The sequence below is a fragment of the Canis lupus genome, chromosome 18 (assembly GCF_048164855.1).
Source record: "Canis lupus baileyi chromosome 18, mCanLup2.hap1, whole genome shotgun sequence".
NCBI lineage: Eukaryota > Metazoa > Chordata > Mammalia > Carnivora > Canidae > Canis > Canis lupus.
The window spans coordinates 5,001-22,270 of record NC_132855.1 but is presented as its reverse complement, the minus strand read 5'-3'; the positions used below and the strand labels follow the sequence as shown (position 1 = coordinate 22,270).

At 61.2% G+C, this 17,270-nt stretch overlaps 2 protein-coding genes and 1 long non-coding RNA gene across 8 annotated transcripts in view; all 3 read right to left on the bottom strand.

Moving 5' to 3' along the window:
- The window catches only part of IQUB (IQ motif and ubiquitin domain containing), a 50,670-nt gene extending 47,186 nt beyond the window's left edge, over positions 1–3,484 (bottom strand). For 2 of the 6 annotated variants that reach the window (XM_072783273.1, XM_072783278.1), the window contains exons 1-2: positions 3,336–3,479; positions 1,327–1,475 (exon numbers count right to left, since the gene is read on the bottom strand). The gene's annotated coding sequence lies outside the window, so the exon portion shown is untranslated. Of the gene's footprint in view, positions 1–1,326; positions 1,476–2,545; positions 2,735–3,335 lie in introns of those variants that run through there. The other 4 variants (XM_072783275.1, XM_072783274.1, XM_072783276.1 and 1 more) reach the window with 4 other exon arrangements.
- Positions 3,485–8,250: 4,766 nt separating this feature from the next.
- On the bottom strand, positions 8,251–10,122 carry LOC140609408 (USP6 N-terminal-like protein). Its single transcript, XM_072784750.1, has 4 exons — positions 9,912–10,122; positions 9,139–9,233; positions 8,867–8,932; positions 8,251–8,351 (listed from the first exon to the last, which is right to left on the bottom strand). The coding sequence occupies exons 1-4, from the start codon at positions 10,060–10,062 to the stop codon at positions 8,322–8,324; spliced, it is 342 nt and encodes a 113-aa protein (XP_072640851.1). The 5' UTR covers positions 10,063–10,122; the 3' UTR covers positions 8,251–8,321.
- A 5,149-nt stretch (positions 10,123–15,271) lies between these two features.
- Positions 15,272–16,850, bottom strand: LOC140609407 (uncharacterized). The gene is made up of 3 exons (XR_012011236.1): positions 16,765–16,850; positions 16,470–16,539; positions 15,272–15,359 (listed from the first exon to the last, which is right to left on the bottom strand). It is a non-coding gene; the product is annotated as an uncharacterized lncRNA (long non-coding RNA).
- Positions 16,851–17,270: the final 420 nt, after the last annotated feature.

Genomic DNA, 17,270 nt, shown 5'->3' with positions numbered 1-17,270 from the left:
ACATAAACATACACCCAATGGGATAAGTATAAATAAATCAAACCCATATGCACTGTAATTACATTACAGAATAACAAAGAGAAGGTCTGGAAAGCACACAGTGAAAAAGGACATATCACCTACTGCTTTGGATTAATTTGCTAATATTAATACAAAGGAAAGAAAAGCAAAATCACTGCGGATTTCTCGTCAGAAATATAGAAGCCAAGGTAACAATGAACTAATTAAAAGATAGCTATCAACCTAGAATTGTGCATAGAGCAAAATTCTCTTTCAAGATAGAAAATAGGGATCCCTGGGTGGCGCAGCGGTTTGGCGCCTGCCTTTGGCCCAGGGCGCGATCCTGGAGACCCGGGATCGAATCCCATATCGGGCTCCCAGTGCATGGAGCCTGCTTCTCCCTCTGCCTGTGTCTCTGCCTCTCTCTCTCTCTGTGTGACCATCATAAATAAAGAAAAAATTTAAAAAAAAAAAAAAAAAAAAGAAAATAGAAATATTTATACATAGTTACCACAAAGATATCTGCTCTAAAGAAAGTTCTAAAGGATATACTTGAAGGAAGAGGAAAATGGGGTCAACAGAACTTTGAAGTGCAAAAGAAAAGGTAAACAAATAAATTATAAGCATACGGGTAAACCCGAACATATACTGTCAACAGAATAGTAGTAGAAAATTGAAATATTAGACAATAAGAATATATGACTGGGAAGGGAAAGATCAGAGTGAACTGTTCTCAAATTCTTATACTTTTTACGAAATTGAGGGATAGGATACTTAACCCTAGACTTTGTTAAATTAAAAGCATAGCGGAATTTCTAGTATGGCCAATTGAAAAACTGAAATAAAGTTTTACACTTCCAAAACAATAAAAAAAAATGTGAAATGAGAAAAAAAACTGAATAAAAACTCAATTTTTAAAAAGTTCAAGAAATTTCTTTAGGTTCTCACACACCCAAAATTTTCCTTTTGGTTATTTTCTCCCATTAACAGGCCTGATTAGAGAGAGAGTATCATAAAGAAGCCCTGACTCCCAGCAACATACTCCTCCCACCCCTGGAGAGGCTGAGGTAATGCTTTTGTTTCTATCTGTTGGGTCACCTTCCCTGCACAATGTCCAAGATGTCATCTTCTAAAACAGCAACAAAATCAAGAATGTCTGCTCTTCAAACAACATAAGTAGAAGAATAAAAAGACAAACCACAGCCTAGTAGACAATTTTTTGCAAAGCTTGTATCTGATCAAGGACTTGTACCTGGAATATATAGAAAACTCTCAAATTTCAGTGAGAAAATAATAACAGTTTAAAAATGAGTAAAATAGGGGCACCTGGGTGGCTCAGTGGTTGAGCGTCTGCCTTGGGCCCAGGGCGTGATCCCGGGAGTCCTGGCATCAAGTCCTGCATCGGGCCTACTTCTCCCTCTGCCTGTGTCTCTGCCTCTCTCTCTCTCTGCCTCTCATGAATAAATAAACAAAATCTGAAAAAAAATAAAAATGAGTAGAATATTTAAACAAGTCAACAAGGAACATATACAGAAGGCAAATAAGTGGAGCCAGGACTAGAGAGGCACAAGTGCGATGCGGCACCTGCGCTGTGCTAGGCTCACAGGTGCACCTAAAAATAAATGCGTCCTGAAAATCCGGGTGAGTTGCCTCAACCGCCTCCGTCTAGCCCTGACCCCGAGAACAAGCACATGAAAAGGTGCTCAGTATCAGGAGCTATTAAAGAAACGCAACTATGGCGATATATCCATATAGATTAGAATCTCCCAACCGTATCAGGTGCTAGTGAATGGAAGACACGTGGAACTCCTACCTTGAAGGCGGAAACGGCGATTGGTACAGCATTTGAAATAACTGTCAGTTTTCTTATAAAATTAAACACACATCACCTAGCAATCTGTGTTCTTTACCCTGATGGGAGTGAAAAACTACATTCATACCAAATTTGCTTACAAAAGTACATGAAGCCTTTATGCTTAATCTCGAACCCTGGAAGCAAACGTTCCTCGGTTGAGGCACGGACCCACACACTAGGAGACGTTCATAAAATAGACTACTACTCATCAACACGAAGGAGTAAACTATTGAGCCAGCGGGGGTGGGTCTCTAGGGAGGCCTGCTCGGCCAGCTGCACGTGAGGGTTCAGTGAAGTGAGAGGCCCGGCTGCGGGCTCCCCGCCGGAGCGTGCCCGGGGTCAGGGCCCAGGGCAGCCCGGTCGCCGCCAACGCGGCCCTCGTCCAGGGAGCACCTGGGCGCCGGCGCTGCGGGACGGCTGGGGCGGGGCGGGGCGGGGCGCGGCGCGGGAGGACGGGCTGAGCCGGGGCCTCGCTGGTCACTCCGCCCGCCGCGTGAACTGGCATCGTCTTTACGTTGACGGTTCAGACGTAGACATTTTAGACTTTAAAAACTGCTCAACAAGGAAGAAAGCAGCCCCTGTGATGATCACGCGGACCTGCCCCTTTCACCTCCCAAGCACGGTCCCCGACGGGCCTACGATGCCGGCGTCACTGCTCCGGGGGACCCAGTCCTGCGGGGCCAAACAAACCTGTTGCATCTTTAAGTCTTTTCAGAGGCTCGGACACGAGCGTGGGGGAGCGGAGGGTGCCACGGAGGACGCTGTTCTGAAGCCGCCCATTGGCCACCCGGGACCGTCGCCGTGGGCGCCCGCGGTGTCCTGCGGCCCGACCGGGTCCGCACGCGTCCGGCTTCTTAACCACCACCGGGCAGACTCGCGGCGCGGAGAGACGAGGCGCCCCGCCCGCCGCCACGGCCCCGCCCGGCCCCGCCCACAACCCCTCCCGCCGTCACGGCCCCGCCCACGGCCCCGCCCACAACCCTCCCCGGCCCCGCCCATCCCGGAGCATCTCGGGGCTCCAGGTCTGAGCCCCCGTGAGAAGAGCAGGGAACGTCGTGCAGGTGTGACCCGGATACAGGCTGCGAACCCCTGGGGTCACTATCTGAGCACGGGGTGGGGTACGGGGTGCGGCCCCCTCAGCGCTGCCAGGAGCCGCCCGATGCCCCCCACACGGCGGCCTGAGACTGCGCCCCGGCTCCGCCCCCCGCCCACGGCCCCGCCCACGGCCCCGCCCACAACCCTTCCCGGCCCCGCCCACCGCACGCTGCCGCTCCGAGCCCCGCATCGCAGAAACAGCCAGAAAAGGACAACAGGATGCTTTGCACGGACCGAAGCGAAGGTGGAGCTTCGTCCCGCGGCCAGGCAGCCCCGACCCCGCGGGACAGCGCCCGCACACAGCTCCGCGCCCCGCGCCCGGGCTCCCGGCTCCAGGCCGGTCTGCGGAGGGGCCAGGAGAGGCCGCCAGAACCTGTCCTCCCACCTGACCGACGGACGCAGCCACCGGGTCGCTGAGGTTTCGAGGGAGCCGCGTCCGCACCCGCCCCGCCGCTTTCTCTTACGCCCGCCGCATCCTAGCAACGGCCCTGCCGCCGGCGTAGGTCCCGCGAGAAGAGGCGGCGCTCCCGCGGGAAGAAGGGCTGTGGAGAGGGGCGGGGCCGGGGCCCAGGGGGCGGGGCCGGGGCCCGGAGGCGGAGCTGGGGCTAGGGGCGGGGCCAGGGCGGAGCTAGGGCGAGGGGCGGGGCCGACCTAGGGGCGGGGCCGGGCCGGGGGCGGGGCCGAGAGGGAAAGCTGGGGGGGTTGTCTGGTGCGGGGCACCTAGATCCCAGAGTGAATGCGGCGCTGCTGTCCAAACTCCCTCATACACTTGTGCAAGGGCACAGTTCTCAGAACCAAACGCTGACAGCGGTTTGGTTTATAGATCTAAAAAATCAGGATTGGTAAAAACACAGAGTGAGAGTGAAAACCTTGACAGAGGAGAACATGGTCCAAGGCATTAGGTGCCACTTGGCTTATGTTCAAATTAGAACTTGGCTCTTAACTTCCTGGCAGCCTAAGAGAAAGGGGAGACAGGAGCTATTTCCTCTTCTAAATCAGGAGAAGCAAAGGTTTTGTTAATCACGGAATCATAGGTATTTTTCCATTACTATAAATTCTGCAAATTAGGGTTTTTAAAGAAGCACGTTTATTGGGGGAAAGGATGAATTCTGCTTCTCTTGCAAATATATTGGTAACTATCATATATTTTCATTTTCATTAGTTTCCATGAATCTTTTTTAATTTTCTAATTTCCTGGTTGACCCTCTTCCTTTAGTGGGATGCCCAAACGCTGAGTTTCTTCTAAATTTCTTCATCTGATTGAGTTGTAGTTTCAAAGCATTATGGTCTGAAAATATGCAGGGCACAATCCCAATCTTATGGTATCAGTTGAGACCTGATTTGTGACCCAGTATGTGGACTATTCTGGAGAAAGTTCGATGTGCCCTTGGGAAGAATGTGTATTCAGTTGGGTTCGGATGGAACCTTCTGTATATATCTGTGAAATTCATCTGGCCCAGTGTATCATTTAAAGCCCTGGTTTCCCTGTTGATGTTCTGCTTAGAATATCCCTCATTGGCTCAGAGTGCCATGTGGAAGTCTACTATTAGTGTATTATTATAGGGATCCCTGGGTGGCGCTAAACCACTGAGCCACCCGGGCTCCCCCATACAAATCTTAAGATGATTTGTTCCAGCTCTGAAGTCCACGGTAGGGATCCCTGGGTGGCTCAGCGGCTTAGCGCCTGCCTTTGGCCCAGGGCGTGATCCTGGAGTCCCAGGATCGAGTCCTGTGTCGGGCTCCCTGCATGGAGCCTGCTTCTCCCTCTGCCTGTGTCTCTGCCTCTCTCTCTCTATGTTTATCATGAATAAATAAATAAAATCTTTAAAAAAAAGAAAGAAAATTGTGGGCGACTGCGGACTACCTGGAGTAACTGAACCAAACCAGGCCCAGACTTGCGTCCCTCATTCACTCAAAAGTCTTGGGAGCCTAAAGGGTAAATAGTTGGTAGACGCTTGAGAAAGGGCTTGAGAAATGGTTCTCAGGGCTCGCTTGTACGTGATCGCCCACATTACACAATAGATACAACTTATTCTGACCTGGTCATAAATGTAAATAAGGGTCTGTCTGTCCTTGCTGGTCTGTTTATCATACCTAATATTCCTTTGAAGTATGCACATCCTGAGCAACAAGCTTATCTATTTACCAAGGTCTTCTGGCACCTGTGAGTCTGTCTTGCATGCTGAGAAAGGGGAACTTTGGAGGGTTTCACAAACCTTCTAAAAATAAACACCTTCTTGGCTTTGTTTTGTTCATGCTATAAAATGTTGTAAAACCTTGAATAAAGCTGGAACTGCTTGGACATCATCCACTGTGTCCTTCCTGTCCCCATCTCTTTACTTTTATTTTCCTCATCCCCTTATCCTCAGGACCCTGATCGTGTTGCCACAGTGCATGCAACATAAAATCCATGGTATTTTGCTAGGGATTGAATTAAATGTGTAAATTGCTGGGGTAGCATTGACATTTTCACAATATTAATTTTGTCCAATCCATGAGCACGGAATGTTTTTCCATCTCTTTGTGTCTTCCTCAATTTCTTTCAGAAGTGTTCTGTAGTTTTTAGGGTACAGATCCTTTACCTCTTTGGTTAGGTTTATTCCTAGGTATCTGATGCTTTTGGGTGCAATTGTACATGGGATTGACTCCTTAATTTCCCTTTCTTCACTCTCATTGTCAGGGTAGAGAAATGCCACTGACTTCTGGGCATTGACTGTGTATCCTGCCACACTGCCGAATTGCTGTATGAGTTTTAGCAATCCTGGGGTGGAGGCTTTTGGGTTTTCTATGTACAGTATCATGTCATCTGCAAAGAGGGAGAGTTTGACTTCTTTGCCAATTTGAATGCCTTTTATTTCTTTTTGTTGCCTGATTGCTGAGGCTAGGACTTCTAGCACTATGTTGAATAGCAGTGGTGAGAGTGGACATCCCTGTCGTGTTCCTGATCTTAGGGGAAAGGCTCCCAGTGCTTCCCCATTGAGAATGATATTTGCTGTGGGCTTTTCGTAGATGGCTTTTAAGATGCTGAGGAATGTTCCCTCGATCCCTACACTCTGAAGAGTTTTGATCAGGAATGGAGGCTGTATTTTGTCAAACGCTTTCTCTGCATCCCTTAAGAGGATCATAAGGTTTTGTTTTGTTTTAGGATCATAAGGTTCTTGTTTCTTCTCTTATTGCTGTGATCTATCACGTTGATTGTTTTATCAATGTTGAACCAACCTTGCATCCTGGGGATAAATCCCACTTGGTTGTGGTGAATAATCCACTCAATATACTGTTGACCCTATTGACTACTATCTTGGTAAGAATTTTTGCATCCGGGTTCATCAGGGATCCTGGTCTGTAATTCTCCTTTATGGTGGGGTCTTTGTCTAATTTTGAGATAAGGTAATGCCGGCCTCTTAAAACAAGATTGGAGGTGTTCGTGCACTTTATACCTTCAAAACAGCTTCACTAGAATAGGTATTATTTCTTTTTTAAACTTTTGATAGAATTCGCCTGAGAAGCCAGTTGTCCCTGTCTTTTATGTCTCCAGAGTTTGATGATGACTGCATCATGTTCTAACTTGGATATTGGTCCGTTAAGGTTCTCTGTCATCTCATATCACAGTTTTGGAAATTTGTGGTGAGGGTAAGGGTGGTGGTTAGGCTTAGAGTAAGGGGTTAGGGGTTCGGGGTTAGGGTTCGGGTTCAGGTTCGGATTGGGGCTCGGGTTAGGGTTCTGGTTCGGGTTTGGGATTAGGGTTCAGGATTGGGTTCGGGTTCGGGCTTGGTTTAGGGTTCGGGTTAGGGTTCAGGTTCGGATTCAGGGTTGGGGTTAGGGGTTTGAGTTTGAGTTTGGGTTCGGGTTTAGGGTTTGGGTTAGGGGTTCGAGTTTGGGTTAGAGTTCGGGTTTGGGTTCCAGTTCAGTTTAGAGTTTGGGTTCGGGTTCGGGTTCAGGGTTTGGGGTTAGGGTTAGGGTTACGGTTAGGGTTCGAGATAGGGTTCGGCATAGGGTTCGAGTTCGGGATAGGGTTTAGGGTTTAGGGTTCGGTTTCGGGATAGGGCTCGGGTTCAGGTTCGGGATAGGGTTTAGGGTTAGGGTTCGGGTTCCGGTTCGGGTTAGGGTTCCAGTGGTTCGGGTTAGGGTTAGGGTATGGGTTAGGGAATGGGTTGGGGTACTGGTTATGGTATGGATTAGGGTACGGGTTAGGGTACGGGTTTATGGTACAGGTTAGGGTACGGGTTAGAGGTTAGGGTAGGGTTAGGGTATGGGTTAGGGTATGAGTTAGGTTAGGGTATGAGTTAGGGTACGGTTTTTTGTACCCCGTTTTTTTGTCTTGAAGCCCACCATGTCCGGGGGCCGCCTGCCTGCACTGTCTTGTTGCACTCGGAGGGTGGGGAGGAAGTTCCATCGCTGGGGGGAAGTTGGACGATGTCCTGGCCGGGAGGGGGTCCGGGCGGCTCAGGCTGGGTGGCTGGGCCCGGGGAGGCCGGCTCCTCCACCCTGGGTGGTGTCTCAGAGGCCGGAGAAGGGAGGAGAGGCCCGGGCGCAGGGACACTCGCTCCAGGCCCAGGGGCCTCGTGGGGAACTCCTCAGGTCCCTCTGGAAAGAGGCTGACGGGGTCAGCATCTCCAGCAGGCTGTGTGTCCCCCGCTGGGGACCCCGGGGGTCCTCACGGCTCCCGCATGGCCCCCCGGCCTGACCCTGTGCTCAGCCCCCCACACTAGTGCCCGGGCCCTGCAGTGGGTGCCCGCCCGCCCAGCCCTGGCCTGGGGTCCCCGAGGCTGGAGCAGAAGAGGAGAGCCCCAGAGATGAGGACAGGGGCCCCGGGGGCTCTGTCCCCTGTGGGCGGCCCCAGCAGGCCAAGTCGGGAGGGGCCAGGGCCCTGAGCCTACCTGGGGGGGGGCAGGTCGCACCGCATCCTCTGGAGCTGGGTCATGGAGGCCCGAAGGTGTCTGAGCACCGCCTCGTCCTCCAGGGCCCAGGGCTGGGCCAGAGAGTCCTGGAAGAACTCCCGGAGCCCTTCCAGGGGCAGCTTCAGGAGGTGCTCTGGGCGGTGGGCGAGAGTCAGACCCAGAGGGCCCCGCCCTGGGGCCCCCGGTGCCCCCAGGCCAGCGGCTGGGGTCCCGCTGTGCCCAGGAGCGCCGTGGGCAGTGCACTGGCCGGGGCGGCCCCTGCCCGCTGCTCCTCTCAGGGAGCCCCGCTGCACCCGCCTGCCCCGCCGTCCCCCCGCCCCAGGTCTGGGTGCTGCTCAGAGCACAGGGTCACCGCCCCTGCCCCCCGCCCCCGGCACACCTGGGCTCCCAGGGGCTCACTTACTCCTGTGCACCTTGAGGATGGTGTAGGCCATGGCCGTGAGCACCCTCTCCCCATCGAGTACGTAGGCATCTCACAGCTTCAGGGTGAGCGAGAAGGGGGTCTAGGGGACAGCGGGGTGGGAGGAGCGGCCTGAGCAGGGCTCCTGGGGGGCTCGGCTAGGGCTAGACTAGGCCTGCCATCTGCCCCCCGGCTGCCTCCGACGAGGCCCCACAGCCCCCCCGTGCGTGCCCTCCTCCCAGGGAGATCAGGGCTCCCGGCCGCTCTGGGCTCCGACCCCGGCCAGCACCTCCCGCACCCCTGGGGGCACAGACTCTGCCCGCACTTGACGACACTACACCTAGAGAGGACCCCAGGCTGGCCACCCGATGGGCCGAGGGCCCGTCCACACCCCGGGCTGACCCGGCCTCCCCGGGGAGAGCTGAGGCAGAGACGGCCCGCCCTCCAGAACCTCGTCCAGGGACCCTCTGGGCTTCTCCAGGACGGGCTGGGCTGCAAGCCTCAGTCAGCCTCAGGGCCCCGGGGTCGGGCCTGGCTAGTCTGGAGGGTGGGGCTGAGCTGGGCCCTCCCCGGGGGCAGGGGGCAGGTCCGGGAGCGGGGGTCCCGGGGGGGCCTCACCCGGCCGAGGAAGCACTGCAGGAACCACTTTGGGGTATAGATGCCGGTGGACATCTGCTCCTCGTCCTGGCGGGAGGGCAGGAGGTGCTCAGGCCCCACGCCGCGGCCCCTGGAGCCGGGTGGACGAGCTCCCCACGGCCCAGCCCAGCCCCAAGGGCGCCCCCGGGCCCCAGGGGGAGGAATGTGACCCCAACTCTGGACAGCTCGGCGGGCTGTGCCCCCCACCCCCCGCCCCGGGCCCTGGGGACGGAGCCTCAGGAGCTCCCACTCGCCATGTGCTTCCTCAGGTCGGGGAGAGCTCTTTGGAGGACGCGCTCGTGATGAGCCTGGAACCTGAGAAGCTTCGGGAAGCCCGGGACGAAGAAGCCTGAGAAGGCCCCAGGCCCCCACAATCAGGGCCTCCTCCTGCACCAGGCGGGGTGGGGGGTGTCGGGGCAGGGGTCTCCCTCCACGCCCTGACCCCCGTGTGCCCACCGCCCTCGGAGCCCTGACTGGACCCGCTCTTCCCAGGGAGCAGGGCTGCCTCCTAGGTCGGGGGCGCGGGGCCCGGTGACCCTCGTCCTCACAGAGACCCCACGGGGCGTGGGCTGGGGGCTGAGGACCAGGCCCGGCTGACCCAGCACCCTCTCTCCTGTAGGGGCTGCCGCGGGGACAGGCGGGTCCCCAGCCCCGAGGGGCAGCGGGTGCAGGCCACGGGGAGGGTGATGGGTGTGCACGGCCCTCTGTGGGGCTTGGGAGTGAGGCTGGGGGCCCCCGGGAGGAGGAGACGCTGCCCCCTGGGCCCTGTGTGGCCATGGGCTGGCAGGGGGGCCTGGGGTGTAAGCAGGCAGCCGGGCGGGAGGCTGGGGGAGCAGCGGGAGTGCGAGCCTGGCCTGCAGACGGTGGGGCTGGTGGCCGTGGCTCCGGGACCCGGAGGCCACCGGGGAGGCGGGGCCCTTGCCCGTGGGGGGGCGGGCTGGGGGGTCCCCTCCTGCCCCCCGGTGCATCAGCCTGCAGGGAGACCCTCCTGACTCCCCTCCCGCCCATCGGCCCGGCGGGCCCCTACCGTGCATGGCGTGCCTGTCGTCCACCATCAGCTGGGCCAGCGCCCAGAAGGCGTCCTCCTCGGGCAGGAACATGAGGAGGATGGCCGCGATCTCGCTCATGCCCTGGCAGTAGCCCACCTCCTGCAAGAGCCAGAGCCCCACGGAGGGCATGCGCCCCGAGGCCCCCTCTGAGCCCTCCCCGCGGGCGTCAGGCTCCCCCGGCTCCCTCACAGCCTGGGCTCCCAGAGGGGGCTCCCAGAGGGCAGGGGGGCAGGTGAGGGCCACCCGGACCAGCTCGGGCGCCAGCACCCCGGGCCCCGCTACGGAGCCCTGCGGCCGCCGTGCCAGGGCCCCCGTCCTCAGACCAGCAGGAGGGGCCTCCATGAGCTGTGCCAGGCTGCAGGGGACCCGCCAGGTCTGGAGACCCCCCAGAGGGCAGGTCGGGGGGCCTGACTGTGGCCCCTGGCAGGTCCCACGAGGGGAGCTGGGCCAGGACACCCCTCGGGGCCAGGGAGCGTGTGAGCTGGGATCCCCTGGGACCCTTCTGGAATGCGCTGTGGAAGGGGGCGGCCTCCTGGGCGCCTCGGCCTCATGTCCTTCAGGGGAGTAGGAGCCTTCCCCGCCCGGGTTCTCGTCAGTAGTGCCGTCTGTCAGGGTCCAGACCCGAGCTCTAGGACGGCCGCGGTGCACGCGGGGGCCCTGGGCAGCCCCAGCCCTCGGGCACGCAGGCCCTGCCTCCCCTGGGAGGTCTGCCCCCCGCCCCCTGCCTGTCCTGGAGGAGAGAGACCCTCCCCGGCATCTCGGGGCCGTGGAGCTGGGGCCCTCCCTAACTGTGAGTCCCGCTGGTCACCAGCACTCAGGACAAAGCTGCCCGCGGGGCAGGAGGCGGGGGCAGGGACACTCTCGGTGTCGTACACCGAGTAGGCCGCCAGCACGGGGAACAGGGTTCGCTGCCTAGGAGGGGGGACAGCAGGGGGCTCTGCTCAGTCAGCCCCCACCCAGCGAGGCCGCCGAGGTGCCGACACCCGCCCCGCAGGTCCCGCGGCCCACAGGGCCCCTCCGCGGGGGCATATCTCTGGGGTCAGGTCTGCGCACGGGGACAGGCGGCGACCTCACACGTGCAGCACGCCGGGGGTTAAGTGCACCCTGGGGTGTCTGATGCCTCCGAGCAGCTCCCACCATGGGTGTGCAGCTCCGGATTCCCCGAGCACCGCCAGTGCCCCCTCCAGCCCTGGAGCGGCCCCCCACCTCACGCCCCCTGGGAGCCAGCGCTCCCCCTGCCCTTGTCCCCGCAGCCCCTGACGCCTCTCCTCCCCTGCCCTGGCCTGGCCTGGCCCCGTGTCCCAGGAACACCACCAGCCCCACGTGGCCCCTGCCCCGAGCCCACGCATCCGGGGCGTCGGTGGCCCTGAGCGCACCCCCAGGCCTTCCCAGGTGTCCCTGGCCTGGACTCTGTGGGGGGGACCCCGGGCCCGCCCATCCCAGAGCATCTCGGGGCTCCAGGTCTGAGCCCCCGTGAGGAGAGCAGGGAATGTCGTGCAGGTGTGACCCGGTTACAGGCTGCGAACCCCTGGGATCACTCTCTGAGCACGGGGGGGTACGGGGTGCGGCCCCCTCAGCGCTGCCAGGAGCCGCCCGATGCCCCCCGCACGGCGGTCTGAGTCTGCACCCCGGCTCCGCGGCCCCCGGGCCCAGGCTGTTGGAGGCCGGCTCCCCCTGGGCTGGGGGTCACAGGTCAGCCTGACCCGGCCGCGCTCTGAGGGCCGCGGGGGCCCCGGGGGGCAGCAGGTTCCCTGCAGGGAGGAGCACCGAGTTCTCGTGGGGAGACGGTCCGAGCGGCCCCCCGGGAAGCCCAGCCACCCTTGCCTGGCGGCTCCCCAATCCCACCCCTGATGCCCCTGCAGGTCACCCCTGGGGTCCCAGGCTCCCACACACCCCACCCGCTGCACACAGAGGGAGCTGCACCCTCTGCTCCACCCACCTGCACCCCCCTGTCGGGGGCTCCCTGCCTTCCCCACCTCCCCGCGGCCCCTGGGGACTACGGGACACCCGGGCTTCTGACAGGAGCAGGCTGTCCAGAGAACCCCAAGGTGGCCGGGGAGGCTGAGCATGTCCCACAGGGGACAGCTGCACCGCGTCCTTGTGGCGGGGGCGGGACCGATAGTGTAGGGGTGGGGGGGTGTGTGAGTGTGGGGGATGGTGTGGGGGGATGATGTAGGGGGATGGCGTGGAGGGGCCTGCGGACACAGGGCACCCCCTTCTCTAAGGTGCACAGGGAGACGTCTACAGATAAAGGCGACCCCAGTCTGGGGTTTGCTGTGACCCCTGCCCCTGCCCCTGGGGCCCCGTGTGCTCAGCGCAGGGCCTGCCTGGACCCGGGCGGCATCTGGGGGTCGTCATGCTATGTGTGCTCACCAACTGCAAATTGTCTAAGATAAAATGCCCAGAATTCAGAAGTACATAAAGCACCGAGGGTGGGTGTCACCATGACCTGTCCTACCCTCGTCGGGTCCATGTGTCCCGGTCCAGCTGCGGCCATGCACCCTGGCCCCCAGGTCCCCTTCCTGCCCCCCACGCCCCCACCCCAGCCCCCTGCTCTTCACAGGGCCACCCCTCACCCCCTTGGGGTTCAGCTCAGAGGCCCTGTCCTGGGGCCTCCCCATTCCCGAGACCCTGGGGGTGGGAGCACGGGGGGGTCATCCCCAGCACCCTACAATGTGGCGGTGTGTTGTTTGCTGCCGTCGCTCCCCCCGGCCTCGGAGACCCCGTGTCCCCTGCACAGAAGCCCCCGGCCCTCTCCCGGGCCCCTGAACCCCGCTGGCCCAGCAGCCTCATCCGACCCCGTAGCCCTCCCAGAACATGGTGTGACTGCGGAACGTGCAGTTGACATCCAGGTCGATCTGCATGATGTCCTGGGAGGAGACCAGGGTCGCCTCCTTCATTTCCTGTGGGGAGACCCCGGGAGGAGGAGCCTGCGTCAGGGACACAGACCCCGACCTGTCAGCAGCTGCCGTCCTGGGCAGGGAGCCCTGGGGCCACCATGGGAGTGTGTCCTGCAGGAATCTCCACCCTTCCCCTTGGAGGCCGGGGACGGTGGCAGTGCCCACCGTGCCCGCGGGGCCTGCGTGAGGGCCTGTGCCCAGCTGTCGCGGGCAGGGAGAGGACTGAGGGTCAGCCCTGGACAGGGAGGGGACATGGAGGATCAACCCGGGTGAGGAGGAGACATGGGGGGTCAGCCCGGGTGGGGAGGGGACACGGGGGTTCAGCCTGGAGGGGAGGGGACAGGGGGTCAGCCCTGGACAAGGAGGGGACATGGAGGATCAGTCCGGGTGGGGAGGGGACATGGAGGGTCAGCCCTGGGCAGGGAGGGGACCGAGGATCCACGGGGAGTGGACGGATCCCACCTGGTATTTCCCGGCATTCCTGGCCTTAACCTGGTCGACATTCAGCAATTGCAGCCACACCTGTCCCCGCACCTGGGGCAGGACCCCCTTGTAGACCTGGTGTCGCAGCTGCGGGGAGGAAGGCAGTGCTGGTGAGAGGGGCCCAGGGTGGCCCCTTGGAGCCCAGGGGGCGCGAGGCATCTAGAAGGTTCCAGCTTCGGCTCCAGGGTGTCTGCAGAGAGGCTGGGTCTCCCTGGAGCTGGGCCCCGTCCCCCACGAGGAGCAGGGACCGTGGCCCCGACCTGACGCTCCCCCAGCGCAATCCCGGGGCCTGGGGAGGCTCGGGCTCCCAGCAGACTCTCCCCAGGCAGGGGGCTCCCCCGAGGACAGGGCAGGAGGACACTGAGGGCGGCCCCCCAGCCCTGTCAGGACGGAGAGCCCTCGGGGGCACCCAGCGCCCCACCTTCTCTCTGGGGAGGTAGCGGTCCCATCGCTTGAGCATTTTTATCCATTTGTCCACGCGCCGGGTCTCCTGGCGGAGTTTCTGGAAGGGGACAAGCGGGGGCCGCAGGTGAGGCTCCAGCCGCGGGAGGTGGGCGCTCGGGCCGCGTCCAGTCCCCCGCGGGACCCGGAGGAGTCAGAAAGGCACAGGGCCCCCCGTGGACCGCGGCTCCGGGTCTGGGGTGCATTCCCGGCAGCCCGGGCAGCGCTGGGACGGGGGACTGAGGAGACGCCTGGGGATGTCCTGGGGGATGGGGTGCAGACAGCTGGCCCCAGCCCCCTCCACGTCCTGCCCGGGGCCCAGGACGGGCTCTCACCTTGGCCTCGCGGGGGCTGGGGCCGGGCAGCTCCTTGTCCCCGGAAGGCAAGAGACACAGAGCCCTGAGGCCCCGGCCCCACAGCCACACACCCCACCCCCCCGTCTGCACCCAGGGTCCTGGGGAGGGCAGGGCTCCTCCAGGGAGGGCAGGGGCTGCCAGCAGCCTGAGGGCGGGCGGGGGTGGCATCTGGGGGGTCTGAGAAGGGTGTTTGCTGGTGGTGGGCTGGGCGGGGACCCCTCAGCGCCCCCAGGGGTGACCTGCCCCCCTCCTCGATGGACCAGCCCGAGAGCTATCAGCATGGCCCGGGTGCCCCGTGACTGTCCCGCTGAGGTCCCCCCGCCTCCCCAGGGCCTGACTGCCCAGCGTCCAGCTGGCCTCCCCCTGCCCCCTGGCCGTCCCCTTGCTGTCCCCTGACTCCTCTCTCTACTGTCCCCTCTGCCACCCTGGCCCATTTCACCTCCTGTCCTGTCGGAGCCCCTGAGCACGACCACCCCCCTGAGCCATCCCAGCAGCCACCGGGCCGTGAGTAGGGCTGAGGGGGCCCCACCTGGGGTCTCCAGCGTCCATCAGGTTCTCGTGGGGCTGTTGACCCATCAGCCTCGTCCCCTGCGACCTAGGCCACTGGGCTGTCCCCTCCCTCGTTCCCGCCCAGGGCAGCCCCCTCCTCCTCTTCCCCCGTCCTGCCTGGTCGAGCCTTCCCTCTGCGGCCCCACCCCCCTCCCTGCCCTGGCCTGGTCCCCGGCATCTACCTGCAGCCCCACAGAAGCCTTCGGGACTGTGGGGGCCCTGGCTGGGGGGTGTGGGTGAGAGCACCCCTGCGGACTCGCCCCAGACCAGGCCATCCCCCTACGGAGAGCACGCCCCGGCCCCAGAGCCTCTCACAGGCGGGATCCCCTGCTGGAGGGACTGGACACCCCCCCCCCCGGATGCAGGAGGCAGACACCTGGGCCTGCCCAAAGCAGGCGTGGGGGGCCCTCCTCTGAGTGTCCAGGGGCCTCCCCCGGGCCCAGCTCCCTTCCTGCCCACGTCCCGGGTCGTCCTCCGGGGTGTCTCAGCTGCAACCCAGCACAGACATGGCCCTCAGAGGGCTCCAGGGGACGAGGTCCCGACCTGGGGGTGGGGGGTCAGCCTCCAGAGAGGTGCTCCTGCAAATGCCACCCCCCCTGAGATGGATGAGGGGTGTCCAGGGGACTCACTGCAGAAAGCCCTGGTGGTCGGTGACCTTGCACAGTGACAGGTCTTGCGGAGACCCTGCTTGGTGTGCCTGCAACAGAGGGGGCTCCGTGGTGGGGACTAATCAGAGCAGGGAAATAGGGACGGACAGGAGGGAGCAGAAGGGCTCCTCCCTCCCCTGAATCCTGAGGGAGCGCCGACCCTCTGAGATTGGCCGGACACCAGAGGAAGGGCCTGTCTGCCCGGTGGGCGCAGCCTGACAGCCTCACCTGCTTCTATCTATCAGTGACGATACCCACCTGGGCCTGACCTGACCTGGTGACTGTGGTCCCCACCTGGGCCTCACCTGGACCCGGTGACTGTGGTCCCCCCACTGGGCTTCACCCGGACCTGGTGGCTCTGATCCCCCCACTGGGCTTCACCCGGACCTAGTAACTCTGATCCCTACCTGGGCCTCACCCGGACCTGGTGACTGTGGTCCCCACCTGGGCCTCAGCTGGACCTGGTGTCTCTGATCCCTACCTGGGTCTCACCTGACTTGGTGACTCTGATCCCTACCTGGCCCTCAACTGGACCTGGTGATGGTGGTCCCCACATGGGCCTCACCTTGAACCGGTGACGCTGGTCCCCACCTGGGCCTTACCCGGACCTGGTGACTGTGGTCCCCACCTGGGCCTCACCCAGACCTGGTGACTCTAGTCCCCAACTGGGCCTCACCCGGGCCTGGTGACTCTGGTCCCCACCTGGGCCTCACCTGAACCTGGTGACTCTGGTCCCCACCCTGGCCTCACCGGGACCTGGTGACTCTGGTCCCCCACTGGGCTTCACCTGGATCTGGTGACTGTGGTTCCTACCTGGGCCTCACTTGACCTGGTGACACTGGTCCCCACCTGGGCTCACCTGGACCTTGTAGCTGTGGTCTTCATCTGGACCTGGTGACTCTGGTCGCTACCCAGGCCTCACCTGTACCTGGTGACTGGGCTCCTCAGCTACCAATGACTAGGATCCATGATGGACCCTTAGTTGCTACTGACACCGGGACCATCCCCAGGGTCTCACTTGTTCCTGGTGACTATGGTCCTTGTCTGGGCTGACCTGGCTCATCCTTGGCTCTGATCCCTTCTTGAGCCTCACCTGCTCTTGCAGGTATGGTCCCCCCTGTCATGGGTGGGTAGTGTCTATGGTCCCTTCTGGGCCTCACCTGATGCTACTGGGCCACGATATTGGCCCTTTGCAAGGCCAGCAGGGTCTCCGGGTCCTCCTGCATCGTGCTGCAATCCAAACACATCCAAGAATGATGGTGCGTGAGAACCTTCCGAGGACACATCAGGCATCACACACGGGCCCTCGCTGCCTGTCTGTCCCTCACCCACCTACAGTCCACCTTCCCAGCCACTGTCCCAGGACACGCCGTCACGCTGAGGTCACAGAGCGCTCCCACCCCGGTATCAGGAGCACACAGGCGGGGGACCCAGGGGCTCCGGGGAACTGCCCACCTGATGCTCGGGGGTGACGTCTCCCAGCCCGGGGTCAGCGCAGAGATGGTAGTGGGTGGGCCGGCCAGCGAGTGTCCCTGCAGGCTTGGGGGGGGAGGGGATCGAAGGTTTCTCTTAGATTCCACAAGCACACGACTAAGGGGATAAAGCGACGGACTGGACTTCATCAAAATTAAAACCTGATGCCAGCAAGAGTGCGACCAAACTCCCCACCCTGAGGGCAGCGATGTGTGAATAGCCTGAGGGGGGCCTGGGGGAGCACAAGGGACTCCACGTTCCAGTGCGTGAAGAGCAAGCCTGCTCACGGGCCAGGAGGACCCAGTGGGCACAGGGCGGGATGGGGGCTGTCAGTCACCCCTGTTGGGGTCCACGCGTCTAGGACAGGCTGGAAAGGTCATGGATTGGGTGCCTGCACAGCACAGGGCTTACAGGGGAGCGGGGGGCCCAGGGGAGCTGCCTGAGTTCCAACTGCAGCCTCCTTCCCTGGACGGGGGCAGCAAGGTGGC